The sequence below is a fragment of the Desmodus rotundus genome, chromosome 4, assembly GCF_022682495.2.
Source record: "Desmodus rotundus isolate HL8 chromosome 4, HLdesRot8A.1, whole genome shotgun sequence".
Lineage (NCBI taxonomy): Eukaryota > Metazoa > Chordata > Mammalia > Chiroptera > Phyllostomidae > Desmodus > Desmodus rotundus.
This window is the reverse complement of record NC_071390.1, coordinates 64,443,761-64,467,772: the sequence shown is the minus strand read 5'-3', so window position 1 is coordinate 64,467,772 and position 24,012 is coordinate 64,443,761. Positions and strand designations below refer to the sequence as shown.

At 53.4% G+C, this 24,012-nt stretch overlaps 2 protein-coding genes across 10 annotated transcripts in view; both read right to left on the bottom strand.

Annotated features, from left to right (window-relative positions):
* Positions 1-2,660, bottom strand: part of LDB3 (LIM domain binding 3) — a 65,212-nt gene extending 62,552 nt beyond the window's left edge. For all 7 annotated transcript variants that reach the window (XM_053922831.1, XM_053922833.1, XM_053922832.1 and 4 more), the window contains exons 1-2: positions 2,518-2,660; positions 2,320-2,435 (exon numbers count right to left, since the gene is read on the bottom strand). In XM_053922831.1, the coding sequence (XP_053778806.1) occupies positions 2,320-2,412 (93 nt within the window). In that variant the 5' untranslated portion in view covers positions 2,413-2,435; positions 2,518-2,660. The remainder of the gene's footprint in view (positions 1-2,319; positions 2,436-2,517) is intronic.
* A 2,136-nt stretch (positions 2,661-4,796) lies between these two features.
* Positions 4,797-20,656, bottom strand: OPN4 (opsin 4). Of its 3 annotated transcripts, XM_045196125.2 has the most exons (11): positions 20,580-20,656; positions 15,680-15,998; positions 14,327-14,469; positions 12,694-12,827; positions 12,142-12,345; positions 11,330-11,501; positions 10,729-10,893; positions 9,738-9,845; positions 8,608-8,788; positions 7,444-7,491; positions 4,797-5,445 (listed from the first exon to the last, which is right to left on the bottom strand). In XM_045196125.2, the coding sequence occupies exons 2-11, from the start codon at positions 15,869-15,871 to the stop codon at positions 5,407-5,409; spliced, it is 1,386 nt and encodes a 461-aa protein (XP_045052060.2). In that variant the 5' UTR covers positions 15,872-15,998; positions 20,580-20,656; the 3' UTR covers positions 4,797-5,406. The 3 variants fall into 3 exon arrangements, with proteins under 3 accessions (XP_045052060.2, XP_071077224.1, XP_045052061.1); XM_071221123.1 differs by lacking the exon at positions 20,580-20,656 and having other exon boundaries at positions 15,680-16,007; XM_045196126.2 differs by lacking the exons at positions 15,680-15,998; positions 20,580-20,656 and adding an exon at positions 15,597-15,621.
* Between the last annotated feature and the right edge of the window lie 3,356 nt (positions 20,657-24,012).

Here is a 24,012-nt window from a genome sequence, read left to right as displayed (position 1 = left end):
TAGGGTCTCTCCAGAAAGCTCTGGCCCTGTCTCCCCTTGAGAGAGAAGTTACTGGTACAAAAAGGGCTGGGGAGCCACAGCAGGAAAAACCACAGCCCTGTGAAGATGACAGGGCTCAGGGTTTCAGGGCCTGGCCTGTACCACTGAGCCTGGGATGCCCAATGCAGAGCATCAGTGGCCCAGCAGAGCAGTTTGTAAAGGTAGACCAAGCCCTGGGGCGGTCCAGTGCCCAATCCAGCTTGCTGCATGGCCTTGGTAATTTGGAGCATGCCCCCCGTAGGAAGCAGAGGCCATTGTGTCCATCCCCAGATGCCTTGCCAGAGCTGCAGGTTCTATTTTTAAAAGTTCCTCCTAGTCATCAGCTCCAGTACATCCCAATACACGCCCTCCCTACAGTGAAGACATTCTTCCTGCTGTCTAGCTTAAAGCCTCTGTGCTGCAATTAAGCCCCGGACTGGCCAGGCCAGGTGACACATAGACCCTGGGTGAGGTAACTGGCTATCCTGGGTGCCACTGAACTGAGAGGCTAATTTCCACCCTCAGGGCTGGGGCAAGGAGCACCAGGAGGAAGCCTTGAGGATGAGGGACCTGGAGCAGAGTTGGGCCGGTGGGTGTGGGTGGCCAGTGAACTTATGAGAGTGAGAGTGGGCAGCCCCATCTCATATAGGGAGGAGACCTGCAACCATGGAGGTGGGAAGTTGTGCAGGGTCCTGGGGGTTGGATTTCCACTTGGGCTCAAATGCCCATGTGTCACCGTGTCATCAGTGCACAATTCTCTTGTCCTCTTAGTATGGGACCCTGTGGACTCCAGGGCAGTGGGTCTGGAGGGGCGCAAACTCAGGTTAGAATGAGCCAGCTCGCCAGGAGAAGGATGGAGAGCTAAGGCTTTTTCTCTGGGCTGGAGCCAGGCCAGTGCCCCACACCACAGGAAAGTGGCCTCTATGGCTGTTAGGAGCTTCCTATAGCACCCCTGAGTGGGACTCTCCTTGGGGTCCCTCCAATTGCCCACATCAGGTTCCACAACCAGGACTGCTCCTCCAGCAGGGGTATTGGCTTCCCTCCCCTTCTGCCAAGCAACTTTCAGACCTTCCCTGGCTCCCCACTCAGTGCTTCCCTACCCCACTATGTGCTCCCCCCGCCCCCCAGGGCCAAGGTAAGTCTCTGCTGCCCTGGAGGAAAAACTATCTTCCTGTCCCTAGGTGGGCAGCAACCCAAATGGATTCCTGTCCATTTATCACCCTCTGTGACAGCCTGGGGCCTCAGCCTGCCCCCTGGTGCCCACACCTAGCACTGCTGGGGACTGCCCCAGCCTTAGCCCATCAGGCAGGGCTTGTCTATGCCCTCGCACATCTCATAGTCCTCTCTGGGCCACAGGACCTCCAGACTCAGCTCTGCTGGACTTGTTGGAGAGTCCCTTTACTTGACAAATGTTGCCTGAGCATCTACTATGTTCTACGCCCTGCTATAGATTTCAGGGACATAGCAGTGGTTAAAACAAAGCCCTTTCAGGAGATCTAATTTCTCTGCTTTCTGGGTTTTAGTATCCCCAGCAGGTCAGTAGAGTCACTCAGTCTCCAATGTTCTGTAACACCCACATCAGGCAGTGACATTCCCTGATCACAGACACTGCAGGACATGGGTTGTTTTCCCAGATAAGCATGGGGAGGGGAAGAAGATGTGAGACAGGCAGATAAAGCAATGCTGGTGAGTGGGTTGCAGCTTAGGCAGGTGAGGGAGGATGGCCCAGCCTCATGAGGCTAGCCAATGCCAGGTCCCTGGCAGGACCAGCAGGTGGGAGGAGGGGACTGTTATCTTGGGTCTGGAATGGATGGAGTGGGTGTTAGAGCCCAGTAACCAACCCAATCCAGCCCCGAGTCCTGACAGCCAAGGTCAACAGTCTGCCCATCTACCTATCCACCCTCCTGTTACCTGCCCTCTCCGTGCTAGGAGTGTTCTCTCCCCAAAGCAGTTGCCCACTATCAGGGAAATGCTCCAGGCTTGCTGAGGAAGAGCTGAGGAAGGTGCTACACTCTGTTCACTCTCCTGCCTACCCTGAAAATTTAACACTTCCTTCTCTGCTGCTTGCCCATGGCATTTCACATTTACAACAGGCTGGCCAGTTCAGGGGGACAAACAGCTATGGCCAAGACCAGGACCCTATGGCCAGCAACATCCAGTTGGGTCCAATGCCAGCCCCCAGACTGGGGATACCGTGTGCTCTGGTTTTCAAGAGTGTTGAGGAAGGTGGATGGACATACGAACGCTTCTCTGAACATACCAAACCCTATGGGCACCAGGCCATGAGCAGCACACACTTACCCGGGAGATAGTAAGCGGCATGTTGAAGTCCTTGCCGCCCTGTAGACGGAAGCCCCAGGGCCCAGGCCCGGTCAGGGTCACGCTGTAAGACATGCTGGTGCTGACAGTGGCAGCCTCTGTGGACAAGAAAAGGGAGTGAGACAGCCCGCATGCGCTGTGCCTCTGCACCTGCCCTGGACCCCCGACCCCCAGCCTTGCCTGCTCTGTCCCTTGCTGTCTGGTCAGGCTGTGTGGAGCTCCTGAGAGGCTCCTAAGAATAGCTGGGAACGAATGCCATCGACACTGATATCTGCCCTCTGCTACGCCCATAAATGGACTGTAACCTTACACTGTGCCCGCCCGCTGAGGCCTCCCAGGCGGTCCACCGTGACTCACAGAGCTAATATAGCCCCTGGGGAGGGGTGTCCCACACCCAGGGGGCAGGATAAGGTACTGGCCACGTCAGTGATAATGCTCATGCCTCCCTGCTCTCCCTCCTCTCCTTGCTCTCTCTGTCCTCTGGAGAGCCAGGACACACACTCTCTCCCCAGCTGCACCCACTCCCCGGTGACTTGGGGTATTGCTGCCCTGTGCTCTCTGGCGAAAGTCTGTACCTTATCCAGTGTGGAGTCGTGATGGGTCTTAGGACCAAGCTGAGCTTCCAGCTGGTCTGAACAGAGCTTCAGCTCAGAAGACAAGTAATTGGCCCAAGGTTTTCCAGCATACAAACGATCATCATAATAGCAGCAGCTGTGAGAACAGCTAAGCTCAGCTCCAGGCCCTTCACATCATTATTCCCTCAGATCTTGGGAGGCTGTTGCCTCAGCAGGACCCAAGGCTCAGAGAGGTTAAGTGACTTTTCCAAAGTAACAAAGCAAGTGGACTCAGGCCACACTGGAGCCTGGGCTAATTCCCATGGGACTTGAGCCAGCTAATGGGCTCCCAGTGGGCACAGGTGCCTACCAATGCCCAGACTCAGGTTGGGGTCCTGCCTGTGCCCTTCAGCACAGGGTCTGAAAGCAGGTCTGAGGGAGGTCCACACCGTCCAGACCCTCTGGCGGCCCAGCAGTTACTCCTGGCTCTTGTGTCTCATTTGTGCTCTGGAAAACTTGACAGCAGTAAGGAAAGCTCCAGCTGCCAGTGCGGCACGCCAGGCTCCTGTGCCCTTTGCGCTGGAATGGCAGGGGACAGGGAGGAGGGGGGAATGCCATTTGCTCAGCTGCTGGAACATGGGGCCAGAAGGGGCAGGGAGGGGCTGTGTGTTCAGTGTGTTCAGCCCACAGCCCTGAGACAGTGTGTTCTGAGAGGGGGTCTAGGCCCCTTGAGACTCCTGCCAGTGTGGTCTTGGGGCCAGGATTCCTTTAGAAGCCTTACCACAGAAGATACCTTAGACCTTGGGTTGTCTGGAAATAGATCAAAGCTCACTGTGGCTCCTGGCTGGGGAAACTGAGGCTTGGGGAAGGCAACTGGGTTAACTCCTCTCTGGCATTCCCAGAGGCTCTGGCTTGGGCTGGGCCCCAAGGACTAAGTGCAGGCCTGGGTATGAGTAATTATCCAGCTGCCAGCATCCCACCTCATGCCTTGGGCCTGGCACATACAACGTGCAGGGTAGGAGTCCCCACATCACAGTGGCATTTGGTAACTTGCCCAAGATCACAAAACTATCAAATGGAAGAAGCCAAGGAGGGACCTGTGTTCTCTCCTCCACTTTACCACCTCCTTGCCCTGTAGCATGTAGCCTAGCCTGTTCTCCCTGCTGGTGCCTGGCCCAGGAGGCTGGCAGCTTACAGCACCCATCCCTCCCCTGTACCATTCCCTGCCCTTCCCCCATGCCCCATTCAGTCCATCCCTGACTCCTTCCTTATCCACTTTCCTACAGAGATCTGTTTTTCCAAGCTAGAGAGGGCATAGAAGCATGAACAGTGTGGGATAAGGAAGTGTAATGGGGTTCAGAACTCGGGGTGCTGAAGCCTATGCAATTCTGAAATAGAAGAAAGGGGAGGAGGGGGAGCACTGGGCTAGACTGTACCTGAAGATGCAGGCTCTTTCTCTGGGTTTGTGTACCCGCTTGATGCCTAATGCTGCGTCAGGGAAAGGGAGGGGTAGTAGAAAGGATGCTCTTAAAGGGGGAGGCCAGCAACGACCCATCTGCTTTCCCTGGGGGCCCAAGACAGCCAGAGAGCAGCTGGTACCTAGAGGCTGGGTGGGTGTTGCTTCTTAGTAACAGCAGCTCATTGGGCAGTGGGGCTAGGGGCAAGCCTGGTCTTTGTTCCTCCTCCAGTCTACCCCCCACAGTTTGAGATGGTAGGTAGCTTCAGGAAAGAGAGTCACAAGGTGGGGAAAAGAGAGAAGTGGAGGAAGAGAAACTGCTGTGGGCATCAGAGGGCAGGCCTAAGGTTTCTCTCCAATTGCAGCATCAACAGATAAGAAGAGACCATGCTTCTCTGAGACCTCTGATTATTTATTTTCCTATACTTGTCAGAGCCACACAGCCCTGGGATAAACTTAGACCACTGATTTGAAAGAAATCACAGGTGCAGTGTGTGCACACATGTGCCGAGTGTGCATGCAAATATGTACGTGCAGAGAGTGTGCTTGCAAATGTATGTGTGCACAAAAGTATGGAGCACAGTGGAAACGGCACGGCGGAGAGAAGCTACTGATAAGTAAGAGTTTCCAGTACATGAAGGTCTGTGTTCAGCTTTAACTGCTGGCTGAGGGAGATGCAGTGCTGGCTTTCCCATGCCAACAAAATGCCCAGCCCGGGTGCAGAGGCAGCTCATAAATAGCTGGAGGGCCCCATGTAGCCATCGCCATTGTCATCACTCAGACAGTCATGGCACATAGCATTTGAAGAGGGGTAGGTGTCTCCAGGAAGCAGGAGGGCTGGGGTCCACTCTTCAGGATGAGCCTGGGGTGCAGGCTGCCAAGATGAGACGTGCATGCAGAACACTTCGCATGGCAGGAGCTTTGTGTTTTGGGATATGAATCCAGCACACCACAAGTGACAGGGCCACTTCCAAAGCCCACAGGCTCAGGGGGTGATCCTGGGTCTGTGTGTGTGAGAGGGCTGGGTGTGCCCAGAAGAAAAGAAGAGCCAGTGGTGCCCTACATCCTGGAGTCCAGGCTGGGCAGTAGCACCTTGGTCTGGAAAACAAACAACACACATCTGTTTAGCCTAAGGAATGGCCCAGCAGTAGCAGTCTCCCAGTGACTCTCTGGTGAAGGGAGGCTGAATGGAGGGCCAGGTTGTGTTCTAGGTTGAGGATGGGCCTTTTCTGAGACTCTAGGCAATGTGGCCTGAAAGATGGAGCCACAAGTATCTAAGGCTGCCAGTAGGACATCTCCCTAGGACATCCTAGGCTCTTTGGCTCCTGAGGTCTCTTCACCTCACCATCCCTTTCTCCACTTCCCTTCTTTCCTCTTCCACATGCCAGTGTCTCCTCTACCCCTGCTGCCTTCAACGCCTCATTTCTGGTCTGTCCTATAGCACCTGCTTCCTCTGGTTTTCTCCCTGCAGCTCATGCCATTCAACCTGTCCTTCCCCAGCCACTGCAGAGGGGCCCAGATACCCTGCAAAGCTGACCCAGCCCTAATCAGAACCCCTGCTAAGTCCTCAAGGGGCTCCTTACACCCAGCGTCATGTCTGGAGACCCCTCTGGCCAGCAGTTGAGTGGGTCTTCTCAAGGCTCCTACCACCACCTCCTGCCTGTCTCCTTTCTCCCACATGTCCCGCCAGCTCACAGGGTCCCTTTGGCTGCCTCTGAGGTCACAGAGCAACATTCTGTTCCAGGACACTGAGCTCCCCCTGGGCTCCACTGCGTTTGCACAGGCTGTTTCCTCAGCCTGGATCTCTCAGCCCCCCTCCCTCAGCCTGGCAATCTCCACTTTACCTCCACCTTCCCTGGGGAGCCCTTGGGGGCTTGCCTCTGCTTTCAGCAGTCTGTACACTGATACCTCATTGGTAGTCCTTATCACATGTTAGGTGACTGCTTATGTGCTACCCCTCTCTGCCCAACACCTTACCCCAGCCCAGTATTCCCCCCAGGACAGGCGTTGTGCTTTTTGTCATTGCCCCACCAGCTTGGGGGGGGGCACAGCCATGCCTCTGTCCTGGCCTCTGTGGCTGTGCACAGTGCCAGGGCTCAGGGCTGGGGTGTGAGTCCTCCTGGGGCTGGAGCATCAGGGGAGTGGTGCTCCCTAGAACACTGATGCTGGGGGAAGCAGAGGCTCCAACTGTAGGGAGTAGCCCAGGGCTCTCCCTCTCTGAGACATGCAGGGGAGCAGCCTTGAAGAAGAAAAGCAGAAAAGTGCTCTGGCCTTGGGCTTGCTAGGGAAACCCAAGACAGCCCAGGAGCTGAGGGTGTTATGTAGGTAGGAGTGAAGGGCAGGGGTGGGGGAGCTGTCAGCTGAGGGGGAGGGGAAGCCTCAGCCTTGGGGCCTGAGCATGGCATTTCCAGTGTTCCAGAATATGGCCTTCTCTAATCACCATCGACATTCCGTTCCATAGGCAGTTGGGCTGACAGCTGGCTTTCTTTTAATAGCCACAAGTATTCTGGGTAACATCCTAATCTCAGGGCATTCGCAGTGAGCACATACACAGCCTGCAGCACCCCCACACAGGTATGTCCAGGCTCCAATCACACACAGAGGTACACACCATCCACCCTTGGTCATACACAGCTTAGAGCAGACATGTTAGGGGCACTCAATTCCACTCTCTGTAGTGGCACAGTGAGACAGAGCATGTGCCAGGCACATGGTCACACACACTAGCACACATGCACACATTTATCATAGTGCAGCACAGCCACCACCACCTGCTACCTACAATCACACACAGACCCTCTTAAGTGGGGTCTCAGACCACACTTTGGCCTGCTCAGAGCATCTGGGAGTCATAGACCTCCAGACTCTCCATGTGGGCAAAGGAAGCCTGGGGAGGTACAGAGAAGATGTAATTCTCAGAGGGTATTTGGGCCTACTCATGAGAACTAGTCCCCTTTTCCTGGTCACTCCCTGGGCTACTTGCCCCATGTCTCCAATCACCTTCCTGGGAGCCTCTGCTTCATGTCTCTGGGGCTTAGGAGGGGCCTTGGCTTCCATATCCTCCAGGCCCTGACTGCAGGGGAACCAGCCACTTACTTGCTGGGCAGACTCCCACATAGCTGCTGCCTCCATGTCTGTCCAGCCCTGGAGGAGGTGGAAGAGTCATTGTGAGGTGAAAGTGAGACATTTTGACATCTTGCTCCTGCCCCCCGCACCAGACCTTTCCCCACCCTCCCCACAATATCCACTAGGGAGAAGCCCATTACACTGTTTGCAGGGTTGCTGGTCACCAAATCCCTACAAATTTTAGTGCATGAGCCAGGGTGTGTGTGTGTCTGTGTGCATGTGCGTACCTTCTAGAGCATGTGGGATGGGTGTGTCTTCATGAGGGTCTACACCTCTGTTACAAAATATAGGGAAGGGACATCTGACAGCTCCTCCCTTAGCCCCTCAACTGAGACTCCTAGGAATGGAAGCAGTAGGAGGGGCTAAGTGGAGGCCCTTGGTGAGGCCCACAGAAGGCCCTATAGGCACAATATGGAGGAACCTGAGTGTGGCTGGGGACAGGAGCCCATGGTACAGGGAGCTCTCCTGGGGACATCAAGGAGCATCACAACTCCAGGTTCTAAGGAGAGGTTGGCAGGCTGAGAGCTCCAGGGACTGACAACTATGGGGTCTGTATCTACCCAAGGGCAGGCACCCTAGCCAGTCTATATGCAGCTGTTTCAGAGGAGGACATAGACAATCAGAGGGTGAGTGACCTGCCCAAGCTCACAGAGTTAAGAGACAATAGAGCTGAGGCTTGAATCCAGGGCTACTGCTCCTTCCTCTGTATCCAGAGGGCTCTTCGAGGCTCCCAGAGGAGGAGGCTTAACACTGTGAACCAGGGTCCCTGAGCTAGTTCCTGTCTGTCTCTCAGGAGGCTCATCTGGGACCAAAAATGCTAGTCTATCCAATCTGTGGCTCTAAAAATAGTGGCAGCATGGAAAAGAGATGGCCTGGAGTTGGAAGACCCATGTTCAGTCCTGGCCTTGCTACTGGGTGACCTTGGACAAACCCCTTGCTTCTCTGGCCTCAGTGCTCCTACCTGTGAGGGAGGATGATGCATGAAAAAGCTTTGGGGGAGGTGGGGAGAGGTTCTTCCTGCCTCAGTGCCCTAAGCATCCCAGTGTCATAAGGGTTCCTAAATCTCACAGCAGTCCTGCCCAGAGGCCTGGTTAAGGAAGGGATGGCCAGCCATACAGGGGCCAGCATTCTTACCACCTCACTTTCAGAGCCCAGGGACTCCTGGCGCCTCCGTCTGGAGATCCAGCTGAGGTCCGAGGCCTGGCTGCTCAGTGTGGAGCGGTGGGTGAAATGGTAGCTGGTGTATGGGCCAGCGCGCTGGACCGATACACCCAGCAGCACACCTAGGCAGGGCAGGTGCTGGGCTATGGCCATTCTGCAAGGACAGCACATCTTGTTAAGGCAAATATGATGGACAGACAGACACAAGGAGATGGGGATGAATGGACAGACTGATACAAGACCAATAGGAGTGGACAGAGAGCCACTGGGGAAATATGGAGTTTCAGACATTGGAGTTATGAGGACAGACAGACAGATGATGGGGTAACGGGAATGGACAGGAAGACACTGAAAGTCATGAAAAATGATAATGAAGGCCAGACTGATGCTGAGGTGAAGAAGACCAACAGACTGACGGTACTGGGGGTGGACAAACAGATGCTGGGGCCGCGGGCATGGAGGGAGAGCCTTAACACAGCAGGTTCAGCCAGGTACTTGGTGCTAGCTTTCAAGTGGCTGGCCCAAGCCACATCTCTGTGAATGGAGACCTCTGAGCTGGATAGGTTAAGGCATGCTGCTGGCCTCAGCAGGGGTGGTGAGTTACTGACACCACCAGGCAAAAAGAAGCACTGAAAACACTCCCGTGGGAGACGCTAGTGTGCTGGGGTTCTATTAGCAGAGAGTGCTCTGGGTCAGAACCATCCCTGGGCCTCTGCCAAGGCCCTTGAAGTGTAGCTGAGCTCTCTCTGGTGTGGTCTTTCCAGGTTGTCACTGTCTGGGGGCTTGTGCTTGTAGGGAGAAGCACTGCTGATCAGCCATCTTTGCCTCAGCTCCAAAAATCCCTAGTTAGGATTGGCCACTGCCCAGGGAGCCCTTATATCCCTCCAAGCTGAGCCTCCTGGGAAAGTGGAGCAGCAGAAGGGTCACACCACCTCTAACCCCACCCAGTGTATCTGGCTGCTCCAGCTGCTAGAGCCCGCACCCAATCATAGACAAGAAACAGGAAAGACAGTGGCCTCTGCCCCCATTTGCAGGCCTGGGTCCTCCATGCCCACGAGGGTGGAACTGGGGACCTGGGGGTAGGGCCTGAAGTAGGGCTGCACCTGTACTTGGGGTGGGTGATGGCGTAAATGATGGGGTTGTGGATAGCAGAGGCCTTGGCGATGACGGCTGGCACTGAGTTCATGTAGGGCGTCAGGACATGTGCATACCTAGGACAGAGAAGCTGTGGTCTCCCTGACAGCTGGCCCTCCTGCCCTCTTGGGAATCTTCTTCCTTTAGGCCAGGCCCTGCCAGGGGCAGAACCCAGCCTGGCCCAAATCAGCTGAGCTGTGTCAGCCCCATGGGAAGGACTGCAATGCTAGGAAGAATTCTGATCTGAGGTGAGTGGGAACCCAGAGAGCAATTGAGGCGGGGACTAGGGGAAAGATGTACCAGCTTGGAGGGTTTCACTGTCCCTTGGAGCCTGTGCTGCCAGCAATAAACCCTCATCTCCCCTGCTGACCCTGGTCCTCTGCTCAGCTTTTCCCACACCACACACAAACCCAGATGTCCACACTCCCCTGGCTCTCTCAGAGTTACTTCACAAGAGGGCCCATGAGGGAATTGTTCCTGTACAAGGAGAAGATCTCATACCCAAACACTTCCAAGGACTAATAGCTCTCTCTGCCCCAAAATGCTTCTGAAGTCTGGCTTACATCCACACTGCTGCAAATGTCAAAGTCCCCAGACTCTCACCATGAGGGCAGAAGGTGAGCAGAACCCCTGGCTGTGTTCCCAGATGAAGAGGGAACCAGAACTCAGGGGGAGCCTTGTATTCCTAAGGGGTCTAGCAAGACCTGTAGCCTTCACAGGCACTCAGGCTAAATCCAGTGTGGCTCAGAGCTCACCCCACACGTGTCCTAGTGCCTCCAGGAACCAGGTAGGCCCAGCTATGGGGGAGAATCTCATTGTAAGGAGAGAGGAAGGCTGTGTGGCCAGGCTTCGGTTTGGGCTTAGAAAGAAGAGGCGACCTCAATCCCCTGTAGCCCTCCCCTCTTCATGCCCCTCCCCCTCGCCCCCCCCCCCCCCCCCCGACCCTTAGCCATCGCTCACCCAGCAAAGGCCATCAAGGCCACAGTGGAGTAGGGGGCCCAGGAGAGAACAAAGAGAAGGATGACTAGCAAGACAATCTTGGCCGTTTTCCACTCGCTCTGCAGCCGCTGCTGTTGCCGGGGCAATTCACTGCGGCCCTCGCAGGACCCGAAAGTCTGGAGAGCCCTAGGAAAGGTGCAGAGCCTAGGTCTGACCACACTTGGGTTGCAATAAGTGCCACCCAAGTGTGGCACTGTTGGGGAGCCTCTCTGGAGTTGGCCATCCCTTCCAGTGCAGGCATCCCTCATACCCAGAAAGTTCTCCAGGACATCCAGCCAGGCCTGCCCCTTCGGTTCTTCTACCTGTGGTGTCTTTTCTGCCCCACACCCCCAAGCCTCCTGCCATGCCTAAAGGCCCCTTCTTGAGAAGACCCTGTCTCCTGAGACTTCTCTAGGCACCAGGCTGTTCTGGTTTCTAGGCACCTACCCCATAAACAGAGGTGCTCAGCTTGTCTTTGCCTATCTGGAGCTAGGAGTGCCCCAGGGGTGGGTGCAGATGTGAGGCTCTGATGGAGAGGCATGGCCCCCCTCCCATCTAGTCCTCCTCCATGCCCAGCTCTTACTGGCCTGTCTCCCGAATGGCCCTGAAGATGAAGACGTAGCAGTAGATGATGACAAGCAGGGGAAGGAAGAACACAAAGCAGAAGAGCAGCATGGTGTAGGCACGGACCGATGGCGTGAAGCTCATGTAGTCCCAGGAGCAGGAAGTCAGCAGCCCCTCAGGCACGTAGGCACCTGGGAGCCAGTAGGAGGCAGGTTCTCAGTGTTCTGGGCAGTGCTGACATGGGCTTCTCATCAAGCAGGGATTTTTGATGTGGGGTCTAGGATCCTGGAATACTGACAGCAGCCCCAGCCCAGCCCAGTATAGTGAGGAAGCCAGGGCATATGGAGGCAGAGCTTTCCAAACCTATTCCAGGAGATAGCTTGCAAAGCCCAGCGCTGCACGTTCTTGCCAGTGTGGAGCAAAGACCTCACCAGAGCCCCATGGTCCTACTCTCCCAGGCTTCAGCCAGCTTTTTGGCCCTGCCCAAGAAGAGCTGGCGCCTTGCTGTTAACCCTCTTGCCTAATGAGGCCTCATACCCCAACCCCTGCCTGTGTAGCTCACTGCAAACTCAGCATCAGATGTATGTGTCTCTTCCTGGCAACCAGGAACCATGTGGTCTTCCCCTCTGTGTTGAGGGATGGGAGCCCAGGCCATCTTCTGATGATGCAGCTTCAGTTTCCCTGCTGCTACTCATACCCACTGAGCCTTGCGGCTCAGGCAGTTTTATGCTCCCCCTCCTGCCAGGTGGCTAACCCAAGTCTACCTACTTTCCCTTGAACGTGCCCCTCCCAGACTATCCTCCCCTTTCCTGATTCCTGCAGCCCACTTACTCCAGCCAAAGAAGGGTGGAAGACTCCAGGCCAGGGCATAGAGCCAGACTCCCAGCAGGACAAGCGCTGCTCGCCTCTTGGATACCACCCCAATGGTGGCCAGTGGGCGTGTGATCACCAGGAAGCGGTCCAGGGCGATGGCCGTCAGGGTAATCATGGAGGTGATGCCAAAGAGAGCCCCACAGAAGGCATAGAACTCGCAGCCTGTGGACACAGTTCCCTGACCTCAGCCCTTAGCATAGAGCCCAACAGATACCCCAGGGGAGAGAAGGTCTGTGGATACCATGTACTTGGCTCCTGCCCTCACATCTCAAGAGATGCAGACTGAGCCCCTCTTCACCCTGCCTGCTTGCCACATCTGGCAGAGGCTGGTGGAGGCCTCAGGACTGGAACCTGAGTCCTCCCTGTTGCTCACTCATGGGATGAGGGCAGCTACCCACTCTCTGCCAGGGAAGAGGAAATCACTTCCTCATCTGGGCCACTCTGCACAGTAGGCATCCCCTGCCACAATCTTCCTCCCCCTTCCAGCAAAAAGGAGCTCTGAGTATCTACCTGCCTCCCCAAAGAGCCACCGCTTAGAGAGGCTGCTGGCAAAGACAACAGGAGCCTGGGTGAAGGACATGAGGAAGTCGCTGATCGCAAGGTTGATAATGAACATGTTGGCAGGTGTCCTGAGGCTTCTGCTCCTGTAGGGATCGGACACTGTCAGAAGGTTCTTCTGCTGGGTGCCTTCCCTCCACTATAGTGCACATATGCCCACACATGTGCACATATGCCCATGCACACATATGTGCATACATGCGCTCATACAGACAGGAACCTCTGGGCCATCCCACTGCCCAACAAATACCAGCCAAACAGTTCTGGTGCCCAGCAGTACAGTCTGAGAAATGAGACCCTTGTGTTTTGAAGGAGGTTCACTCAGAATGAAGCAGAGGGCAATGCCTCTCCTAGAGCTGCTGCTCAGTCCAGCAGAAACTGGGTTTGGGTGTCAGCCATTACTTCTTCTCACCTTGGGCATGACCCATACTCTCTCCCTGGACACACCCCTCCTTTCTCTAGCTCCTCCAGGCTAGATTATCCCAAGTGTCTTGTCCCTAGGCTCCCCTTCCCATGAGCCCAAACGGTGTCGCCTTCTTCCTCAGGCACCCTCCTCACCCCTTTTCTTCCAGAGTCATGGTCTAAACCCTGCTCAGCACACCTGTGCCTGTATTCCTCACCCTCAGGGCTGGCAAATGGTCTCAGGCCCAAGCCTCAATCTTTAAGCTCAGGGAAGGGGCCAAAAAGTAGTCCAAATAGCTCAAGTGAGTCATGCCAATTGAGCCCCAGGCACACCCTCTATGTAGGGTGGCTGTCCCTAGGACACTGGGTCTCTGCCCATTGAGGGCAATGGAGTTAATGACTATGCCCCAAAGGCAGGCCCTTTCACAAACCTTGTCTCCTGTAACCATCCCTCTTTGCGTCTACACTTCCCCCATTTTCTAGATAAAAGCACCGAGCCTCCCACTTGTGATGTGGTTTGCTCCAGATCACAAAGCTCAGTAAGTGGTACAGCCAGGATTCAGACAGATTTGCTGGGCACTGCATATACTCACACTTAATCATTACGTTGACTGTGAGATAAAGCACAGCTCCATTTTGCAGACAGACATGTGGGTTTAACTAGGATAAACAAATTGCCCATAGACATTTCAGCTAAGAGGTGATAGAGGTAGGGCTCCACTTCTCTGCCTTCCTGTCTCAGCCATTCAGCCTGAAAATAGGGCAGGTGTGGAAAGAACAGGTAGTTGCTGAGGGGCTTGAGGACTCAGGGCTTTGGTGCCTGGACTGCTCTTTTAGGCAGAAGGAGGATGCCCACTGGGGCAAGTGATGGTGGAGGAGAGCTAAAGCAAGGCAGAATGGGCAGAGATCCAGTGTCCTAAGGACAGCCACCCTACATAGAAGATATACCTGGGACCCAACTGGCATGCCTCATTTGAGCTACTTGGACTACTTTTTGGCCTCTTCCCTGGGCTTAAAGTTTGAGGCCTGAGCCTGAGACCACTGAGCTTAGCCCTGGCCTCACTGCCCAAGCTCAACAGTGACCTGGCAGAGCTAGCACCAGCATTTCTGTCCTATGTGTTGCCCTGTCTCCTCATGGCTGGTTACCCTCAGTGCCCAGGCCCCAACCTCACCAACCATGCACCTGCAAAAGGTATAGATGACTGTCAGATTGCCCAGCATTCCCGTGAGGCCCACCAGCAGGACCACTGTGCCTAGGGTGTAGTGGGCATGGTCCGGAACATCGACTGTGGGGAAGGGGACCCAGGCAGCAGCCTGAGCCCCAGTCTGTGGAAAGACAGTGAAGCAATGTTATCACATTATCCTGTCACCTTCAAATAACCCTGAGAAAAAAGGGTTAGAGTCCCCAGAAATGCAGGTGGGGAAACTGAAGCTCACAGTGCCAAGGTTCCTTGCTCACACAGCTAGCAAGTGACTGAGCTCAAATGGAAATGCAGGTCCCCTAAAGTCGAGCCCAAGCTCCTATACCATGGCACAGAGGCATAAGGCTTGTAGGATTGGGCTCAGATCACCTGCTGGAGGCTGGTAAGACAGACTGACACATGTCTGGCAAGTGGGGACATGGCTATAATGACTACCTTTCCTTGGGAAGAAGGCCCAACTCTTCGGTGGTTCCTCTCTGCTATATGGGACGTGTTCCAAGTGCCCAAGACATTTAGCAGTGATATTCCAGGCCCCCTCAACTCTGGGGTATCCAAGTGGGGCAGAGCCCCTCTCTCTGGAGTTCTTCCCCCTTCTGAGCCTCAAAGAAAAGGCTATATTCCCCCAGAGTATAACTGGGTAGACCTGGCACAAGATGGAGGAGAGAATTTCCCTTTGAAAAGAAAGCTTATGCCTCCCAGGGTCACTACAGGGAGATATAAGACAATATAAAGAGATGTAAAGACTCCTCCCTCCCCAGCTCCTCTCTGGGGCAGTGGTATAGTCTCTATCCTGCCTTGGCCTCTAAAGTAGAAGAGGCCTTCCCATCCTGTCCAGGATGTAGGCCAGCATCCCAGGGTCCTGAGAGTACCCTCAGCCCTCCCCACTTAATGGTGGGGTTGGTGGGGATGGCCTTGGGGCTCTGGCTAGAATGATGGAGACAGCAGAGCACACCTAATACCTCACTCTGGGATGGACACATCCAGAAGCACAGAATATGCCTTCTTTTCCAGAAGGCTCCATGGGGCATCCAACCACCTTCAGAAAGGTGTGGATACAGCCAAGGACAGGTCTGCGACATTCTAGCCCCTTGTCCTTCAGCATTGGCCTTTCTATTCCTTGGATGGTCTCCTCAAGGAAAACTGTTGCCCACACTCTCCTCTCATGGCCTCTTTGTGTAGGGCAGGCTCAGAGAGGTACAGTAACATGCCCAAGGTCTCAAAGCAAAGCACAGGCCTTTTCTATCTACCTACCTAAGCCTCTGTGTGGCCCCAGGATGGGGATCAGAATGGAGGAGGGAAAGCTATGCGCCTGCAGAAGCTTGCTCCAGGCTTACCGTGGGACTGATGGGCAGAGGTTGGTCCAGGCCGGAGGTGCTGCTCTGGGAGCTGTCCCACCTGCTGGGTGAGACTGGGGTGGCCACACAGCTGGGCTCCTGTGCTGGGTCCAATGAGACTCTTGGCCTCAAAGCAGAGTTCATCCTGAAGTGGGTGGTCTTTTCTTGAGCCCACAGAGAAGTCAAGAGCATGGAGTGCTCAGGATGTTAGCTGTGTCCAGCCTCCTCTCGACATTCCTCCATCCTCAACACCCCTGTGTAGTCAGCCAGCTGCCTGCTTCTGCAACTAGCGTGGACCTAGCTTGAGGGTGGTGCTGCTCTGTGTCCAGTGAAGCCCAAAGGAGAAGAGAGTGTCACAGTTATGGTGACTCACAGTCTTTAAGTAGCAGGGCAAGGAGTGCACATGCCCAGTAGCTCAGTGCATCTGCCCCTTCAGACACAGGTCCCTGATGACGGCAGCATGTGTGTGAATGTGTGTGAGAGTGTGTGTCAGTGTGAATGTATGTGTGTGTATTTCAGGGGAGATTGCCAGGCTTAGGCTTGTGGACACTGGGCAGAAGGCTTTGTCCTTCCCTGTCACTGGACTCTCTCTTTGTTCCTGGAGCTCATCAAGAATAGCTTCTGCAACCCCCCCAAACTCCAGGACTGTCCAGTGGGCAAGTGAACCTGTGGAGCCCAGCCTCATGCTTTCCACAGGGTGCCCTACACTCACATCCAGCCCACATGAGCCATCAGAATTTCACAACCACCCTGCACAGAACCAAGACTGGTCACCCATTTCACAGGTGAAAAAGCTAAGAGGATGAGCCAGGGTATATATTTAGAGAGAGAAACAGATCTTACAATCAAGGTGAGATCAGATGATGATGCATTTTTCTTCTTGTTTTTTGATAATAACTTTTTAAATGGAAATACAAATGTTAAAAAACAAACAAAAATGCAAACTTGGTAGAGACCTGGGAGCTCCCCCAGGTCTTCAGTCCTGGCCCCAAGATAGTGAATGTCAGCGTGGAGGGGACCCTGGGTCTGCATTTGTCCCCTCTGGGAGGAGGCAACAGGAGCAGAGCCCCAGAGCCGGAAAGGGTGAAAGCTGGGCACTCTTTCTAAGGGGTCTGCTGACTTTCAGAATTGTCCTGCTTGGGAGCCATGTCCTGAGGCACAGTGCTGAGATTTGTGGAGCCATGGAATGGAGAGATATGCCATCTCCTCTTCCAGGGGTCTCCCCAGTCTTCACAGTTCTCCTAGAACAGCAAATTTGGTGGGGTGGCTACACCCAACCTCAAAGAGAAGTAGCACTGTCCACAGGTGCCAACTCTCAGCTCAGATGTACTTACTCTTTCACTCCAGGTCTTTAACTTACAGAGGTTCACTTTTGGTGGTGTGTGAGGCTGAGGGACTGACTTTGCTTTCTTTCCTTTAAGCCCAATGTGGGCTTGCTTTCAAATATAGACATTTAACTATTAATCTCAGCTGGGAGCAATTCTGAACCAACACAAAGTCCCATTTCATATCCTAACCCACTTTCCAACCTGATAATTAGGAGAGAATGCAGGTGAAGTAGCTAACACCAGATCGAAGTATTTGTCAGGTAGACAAACAAGGAATGACCACACACCCAGAGTGCCATGGGCCTCAGATCCACAGCTAAAGGCCCAAAAAATTGAATTCCCTATACCTGGGGCCTTCGGAAGCCCACATCTGGTTACAGTGTCTGTTCTCCACAGCTCACACACCGCCACCCTCAGGGCTCATGCTGCCGTTCCATAAGGCCTGAGTCCACACCCTCTCCTCCTGTTCTGCATCCCCTCTTGGGGAGGGCCTGCCATGACCCTCGTATTCCTCACCTCTGCACCCCACACCTTCCCAGAGCCTGCTGTCCAGGTTAAGCAAGGAGGGCTGTGTGGGCAGCCTCAGCCTCCAAGGACAGAGTGTTAAACTGTTTTCCAGGGCCATCACTGCCCAAGCTATCCATGCTGTAAGCCACAGGTGTGAGATGAGGGAGCCTCTGGCTTTCCATTGTTCTCCTCAGATCAGGTAACTCCTGTCTTTCCAGGTGCCAAGCTGTGTCCCCACCCCTGAGCCCCACTCTGTCTCTTGAGTCTAACACCCCAAACTTGGCCCAGTCTCTCAAATTCCCCTCCTGGTTGCCCTGTCCACAGTCCCATGAGCCCCAGTGCCTCCAAGGATCTCAGTGCAGGGGTCTTCAAATCTTCATAGTCCTCCCCAGACCCCCTGGCTAGTGCCCACTGCCTCAGAGATGGGCCAGCATCTCTTCCTCTCCCAGCACCAGTAGCTGAGGGCAGGCTGACCTCAGCACTCAGAACCAGCCACTGGCTCCTGGTACATCTATGGTCCCAAGGACCCCTGAGCTGATCACAGGGCTGCCATTCCTTTGAGACCTTGCTTTGAGACCTTGGGCATGTTACTGTACCTCTCTGAGTCTGCCTTACACAAAGAGGCCATGAGAGGAGAGTGTGGGCAACAGTTTTCCTTGAGAAGACCATCCAAGGAATAGAAAGGCCAATGCTGAAGGACAAGGGGCTGGAATGTCATAGACCTGTCCTTGGCTGTATCCACACCTTTCTGAAGGTTGTTGGATGCCCCATGGAGCCTTCTGGAAAAGAAGGCATACTCTGTGCTTCTGGATGTGTCCATCCCAGAGTGAGGTATTAGGTGTGCTCTGCTGTCTCCATCATTCTAGCCAGAGCCCCAAGGCCATCCCCACCAGCCCCACACGCAGCTCCTCTTTGCATACTCTCCCTTCTTTCCCTCTCTCCTTTACAGCCTACCCATCACATAACAGCCCTAAAACTGTTTGGAAACACAAACCCCATCAGACAACCCCATGCTTAACACTTCAAAGCTTCCATTGCCCTTAAGACATAGAAAAGCCCTAATGTGGTGAGGTGGGTTAAGGAAAATACTACAATGTCACCGGTGTTTGGGGTTAAGAAGTGGCTTTTGTTGGGGAAACTGAAACACTGAAGGTCAGCAAACAGAGGCATGTTGTCCTCCTTAGTGTCTGTGTGCAGGGTAGAGGCGGGGAAGGCTGCTGCCACACCAGGGGGCTGTGTGCCAGGGCAGGAACCTGCCCCTGCTACTGCCCCTTTCTAATGCAAGAGCAGCCAAACTCGGGCGCCAGGGAGTCTGGGTGTGGCTGCCAGCTGAGCAGAGAGGAGTCTGAAAGTGCCAGCTGCCAGCACCTGCAGACCTTATTGGAAGCTGGATTCAGGACATAGGAGAAAGGGAGGCCTGATCACATGAGAAGTTGAGTTCAGGTGTAGACTCGCTTGCTGGGCATAAAGGAGCCAGCTTCGTACCTGGTGACCTGAGCTCTGGGCCCAATCACAGGAGACCTCACTGTGCTCTAGCCAGGCTGGCCTCTCTCAGACCACAGAATACACACTGTCCCTCTGCTCTGTTACCCAGCCTCTGCTTGTGCACTGCTGCTGAAACCTTCCCCAGCCCCTTGCCTGGGTCTCAGCTCAAATACCACCCCCAAAAAGTGCCAAGGAAGTTATCCTGAAGACTCTATTGTTCACATAGCCTCCTGTCTAGCCTTTGGAGTATTTGCCAATGGTGTCATTTATAGTGATTGTCATCTGATTGTGTCTGTCTCCCTCTCTGGATCATAAACAGCTCTATTTATTTTACTTTTGTGGCCCACTGCTCAGAAGAGTGCCCAGCACATTGTTCCAGGAAAATAAAATTCTCCCTGGTGTTTGCTTCTCAAAATGTGGTCCAAGGCCCAGCCACATCAGTGTCGCCTGGAGCTTGTTAGAAATGCTCCAGCCTACTGAATTAGGTGACCCAATCACACAGTAAATTGGACAGTTGCTGGTCTAGATTCTTTAGAGGACTTAGGGACTGGTAACAGGTGGTGGAAGCCAACATGAGAGGACACTAAGGCAACCCAGAGATTAGCACCAGCAGGATGCCACACCCAAGGCTGGACAGACAACAGGAGGAGGTGGGGGCTGGGCTTTCGGGGGCTGGGGCTATCCAGCACGCTGCCACAGAGATAGTGCTCGTGAATAGGAGCTGGAGCCTTGGTGGGAACGTGGCAGTCACTCTGTGACTTCCCATTGCTTTCCTCTCTGGTCTCCTGCCTTCTACAGATGCCTCCCCATGACCAATCTACCTGGAGGCCAAGGGGTCTTGAGATATGTGATTCGCTGGGACAGAGAGCAGGTCAGGGAAGGGTGATGGAGTAGACATATGTCACCGCTCCACCCACCCCCATCTGCCGCTATTGCCAGTAAATGGTGTGGGTCCCCCTCCCAGTTCACTTGGGCATTCTTTTGTTCCTGATTTCCTAACCCCACACAGGGGCTGCTCATGGAGGGATGGCCTGGGCCCTGGGTGGACAGCAGTGTCATCTCTGTGGCCAGACTCTCTGGTGCCCATGGACCAGCCTGAGCCACCCTTCTGCTCAGCCTGTCCTGGGAATATATGGCAGATCACACTCATTCCCCCTTACCACCACTATGCCCACATCCCACACACAACACCAGGGAGATCTGAAAGGGTTGAGTGTGCTTTGTGGTACCTGGAGCCCTGCCCATAGCTCTGCACTGACTAGCTGCTTGCTTTTCACACCTCGCTTGCATGGCTGAAGGTGGGAAAAGCTTTCCAGGTCCTTCACCCTTGAGGGAGTACCAGGGGCATAAGAATGGGAGGCCTAAGAGCTGCCCTGAAGTAGCATAGAGGGACTGAGTATCTGCTCAGCTAGAGAGCAGGGGCAAGAGTATGACAGTTAGATGTTTTATGTTAGATCAAGCAGGATTTATAAACAACTTAGCAGTGGACTCGGCAGACAGGTAACCCCACCTTCTTCGAGACTGGAATCAACCAGTGTCACGAACACTGTCCGAAATCCCTCAGTGCTGACTTTACTTACAGGTTTTCTGAGCCCCAGAATTCCTGTTCTTAGTAGAGAAGTCCTGAGAGCCCTTGAAAGGAAAGCTGATATAAAAGCCAGGAAGGCCTCTGGCCCTTGCATTTCTGTGTTTCTGGCTGTAGCACCCAGAGCCCAGGGAGGCAGGTCTCAGCCCTCCAACCTGGCCTAGCAGGCGGCTCTGTAATGCCACTCCCTTGCCATTGCCATCCTGTCCGCTACTGGGGATCAATTTCCTCACCCTGGGGAGGCAAGGGCTATCTGGTTACCCAGAGACTCCTGGAAAACTCCTAGGAGCTGTCACCCAGGGAATATTAAATGTCTCAACAAGCATATTCCTGTAAGCACCTGGCCAGGAGCTCACCTGGGCCCTCCCTCACCTAGAATCTGCTGGGTTTCAGGCAAACTCTGTCAGGATAGGGCTCTCCTCACGGCCTGAGGGAAGAGCCATAAATGCAGCAACTGAGAAAAATCCTTGCTTTTTTGCTGCCTTACACCACAGAGTGGCAGGTATAGCTCTGCCTTTTTACCTGCCCTGGGCCTTGAGGTGCCACCATGCCCCCCACCCCCACCGGTGCACACCTGCCCTTTGGAAGCCAGACAAGTGGCCCAGTGGTTCTACTAATGTCCCCAGAGCCATCTGAGGGTTCTTTGGTCCCCGTGGCCCACCTCTCTCTCTGTGGCTACTCCCCACTGCAAGATGCTCCCACTGAGTTCCCTCCTGTGCAGCCCACATTAGCGAAGGGGGGCAGGTAAAGGGAGAGCCCTGGGGCCATGTCTACAGAGCACTGTAGGACTGTTTCCTGTCCCTGTAGGAGCACCTATGGTGCCTCCTGGGCTTGGCACCTCCTAGTGCCCATATTCCTGGCCTGGGGTCCTGAACAAGGGCATTTCAGACCCATCTCCTATGCTGCTCCTGCCTGATCCATGTATGTTTTCTCAGTGACTTCAGCCTGGGGTTTCCAGCATCATACCCATCCAAGTGCCATGCACTCTCCAAACTACAGCATCATGCCATGCCTTGGGCAGGCATCAGTCACAGCAGCTGCCCTGGGTGAGCTGGCTCTGTAATCAGGAGGGAAATTACAGTCATCCCCAGACAGTGGTTTCTTTCTCCCCTTAGCTGGAGGCTTCTGCTGAGGAGGTTAGGGCCAGTCGACAGGTGTGGATGAGGAATTAGGAAACAGAAAGTCAAAGAAAACATGAGTAAGGCCAAAAGGATAAACTTTTAATTTCAAAATTGATTATGCACGTTAGAGGGACACGTGGGTATAAAAACAGCTGTCACATGGGAAGCCCTGTATTTCACCTACCTTGGGCACATGCAGCAGCCCATGGAAAGCAAGAACTTACTACTGGATTTACAAAGTAGAATTCAGGGTGGGCAAAAGGGGTAAAGGTAGTCTAAAGGTATGAACTTCCAGTTACAAAATAAGTAAGTTCGGGAATGTAATGTATAGCATGGTGACTTTAGTTAATAATACTATATTGTATATTTGAAAATCACTAAAAGAATAGATCTTAAAAGGTCTTATCACAAGAAAAAAAATTGTAATTATGTGTGGTGATACATGTTAACTAATTCCAATGATCATTTTGCAACATACACAAAGGTCAAACTATTACATTGTATACCTGGGGGGGGGGGTCCACCCGCAGTGTCTCTCCCCCCACCCCCCCACCCCCCACCTGCCATGGATGAGAATAAGTCTACCAAGATACGATCTGCTTGGGGAGAAAAGGTGGCCAATCTCTCAAAGGAGAAGGGCCAAAGGCCTTTTCCTCAATGGGCTTTTATTGGGTTCATTTTGCACAGGAATATAGGTAAAGCTCATCAATCATAGGCAGTAAGGATCAAACAATAGATAACAAACAAAGAACTCTGAGGGCTTATTCTGAGTTAAGGTCAGTTAGTTAAAGGGTTATAAGACTTTGGAAAACAAACTCATTTCAGGCTTGGACCCTTATCATTAAAATTGAGGGTATTAGCAAAGCAGGTTTCACAGGGTTTTATTTATTCTTTCTTAGGCCTGATTGCCTGGGGAATCTGCCCTTTCCAGCACAGGACTGCACCTCCTTTTGTCATTGTTTCAGGCTTAAATCAGGCAGGGGAAGTAAGGTAGCCAAGAGATTAAGAGCCTTCTTGCAGACAGAATGAGGACTCAGGCTATGTCAAAGCCAAGGGGCGAGGGCCCATCACCCCCTTTTTCTATAGCCCCCCAAGTCCTTCCCTGTGGGCCTTTTTCATGACCATGCCTGTCTTAGGTCGTTCCTCCCTTGAGGAATCTTACCCGTCATTGGCTAAGTGGTCAGGCTCAGGGCCAAGCAGGGTAAAGTAAAGTGGGCAGGGGTGGCACCCCTGCCAGGGAGATAAGCTTTGTCTCCTTAGTGGCTTATGATCCCAAGGTCTCTGACTCAGCCTTAACTATGGGGGTTTACAGCTTCTGAAACTAGGCTGGGCAGTTCCCAACATATACCTGAAACTAATATAATGTTATATGTGAATTATATCTCAATTTTTAAAAATGCACAAAATTCATTCCTTAGACCTTTGACATTTCCTAGCTAACATATGGAGCCCTCTAATTAGGGCACACAGAGAGGCTCCATCTACCCCAGGAATTATGTTATTTCCTAATAAAATTATTTTTTTTTTACCTTTGGTAAAATGCTGAAACAGCAAAAGAAGCAATTTTCTTCTTTAAAATGATTTAGTTGATCTCAACCACGTTCCTGAGCAGTTCCCTGCAAAGCAGGGCATTTGTCTAAGGGAGGGGAAGGGAGGAAGGGACGCACTGTGATTTATAGCAGCCCAGAGCAATTTCTGACTACTCAGAGAGGGCAGGCATGGAAGACGAATGGGGTGAGATGGAAATCTACATGAAACACAGAGATGTTCTTTGTGAAGAGTGATGCTGGTACATAACGTGTGTCTGGGCCTATTTTCTGACAAGGTCTGAAGCCCTCATTTGTCTGAGCATTGCATGAGTGGCACTGGAAGATTTCTGAATGAAAACCTTGTATTTGAATTTAGCTCTGTCTTTTGATGAGACTGTAGACTATCAGCTTTGCATGCAAAATTCCAAAGCTGTAAATGTCGTATATTCCTTCTCATTTTCATCTAGCAGGTCAAGAGACCTCGGCTGGCTTTCTGGCTTTGCCCCATCTGCTGTAAGAATCTGGGAAGTGACAGGAACCATGCTTCTCTGAGACTCACCTGTGGAATGAGGGCATTAACCTGCTTCATCCATGAGAAAATATGTAGAGTACTCTAGCATGCCTCCTCCAGAGATGGAGCCATAAGCCTGCAGATGCTGCTGAAACAGGAGAGGGGACATCCTGGCCTCACCTGGAGCTGCAGTGTTTGTACAGCACAAAGCCAAAGACACTGGGGTCAACCAGGCCTGCACCATGTTGCAGAGCTGTGTGACCTTGG

Bases quoted from the DNA above. Each gene is read 5' to 3' on its own strand.
- OPN4 (XM_045196125.2), bottom strand. From the start codon at position 15,871: ATGCTCTTGACTTCTCTGTGGGCTCAAGAAAAGACCACCCACTTCAGG. The intron at 9,846-10,728 runs GTGAGCGATGGC...TCTCTGTCCTAG, and splicing joins GCCTTGATGGCCTTTGCTGG to GTATGCACATGTCCTGACGC. The intron at 5,446-7,443 runs GTAAGTGGCTGG...TTTGTTTTCCAG, and splicing joins TGTGGGAGTCTGCCCAGCAA to ACCAAGGTGCTACTGCCCAG.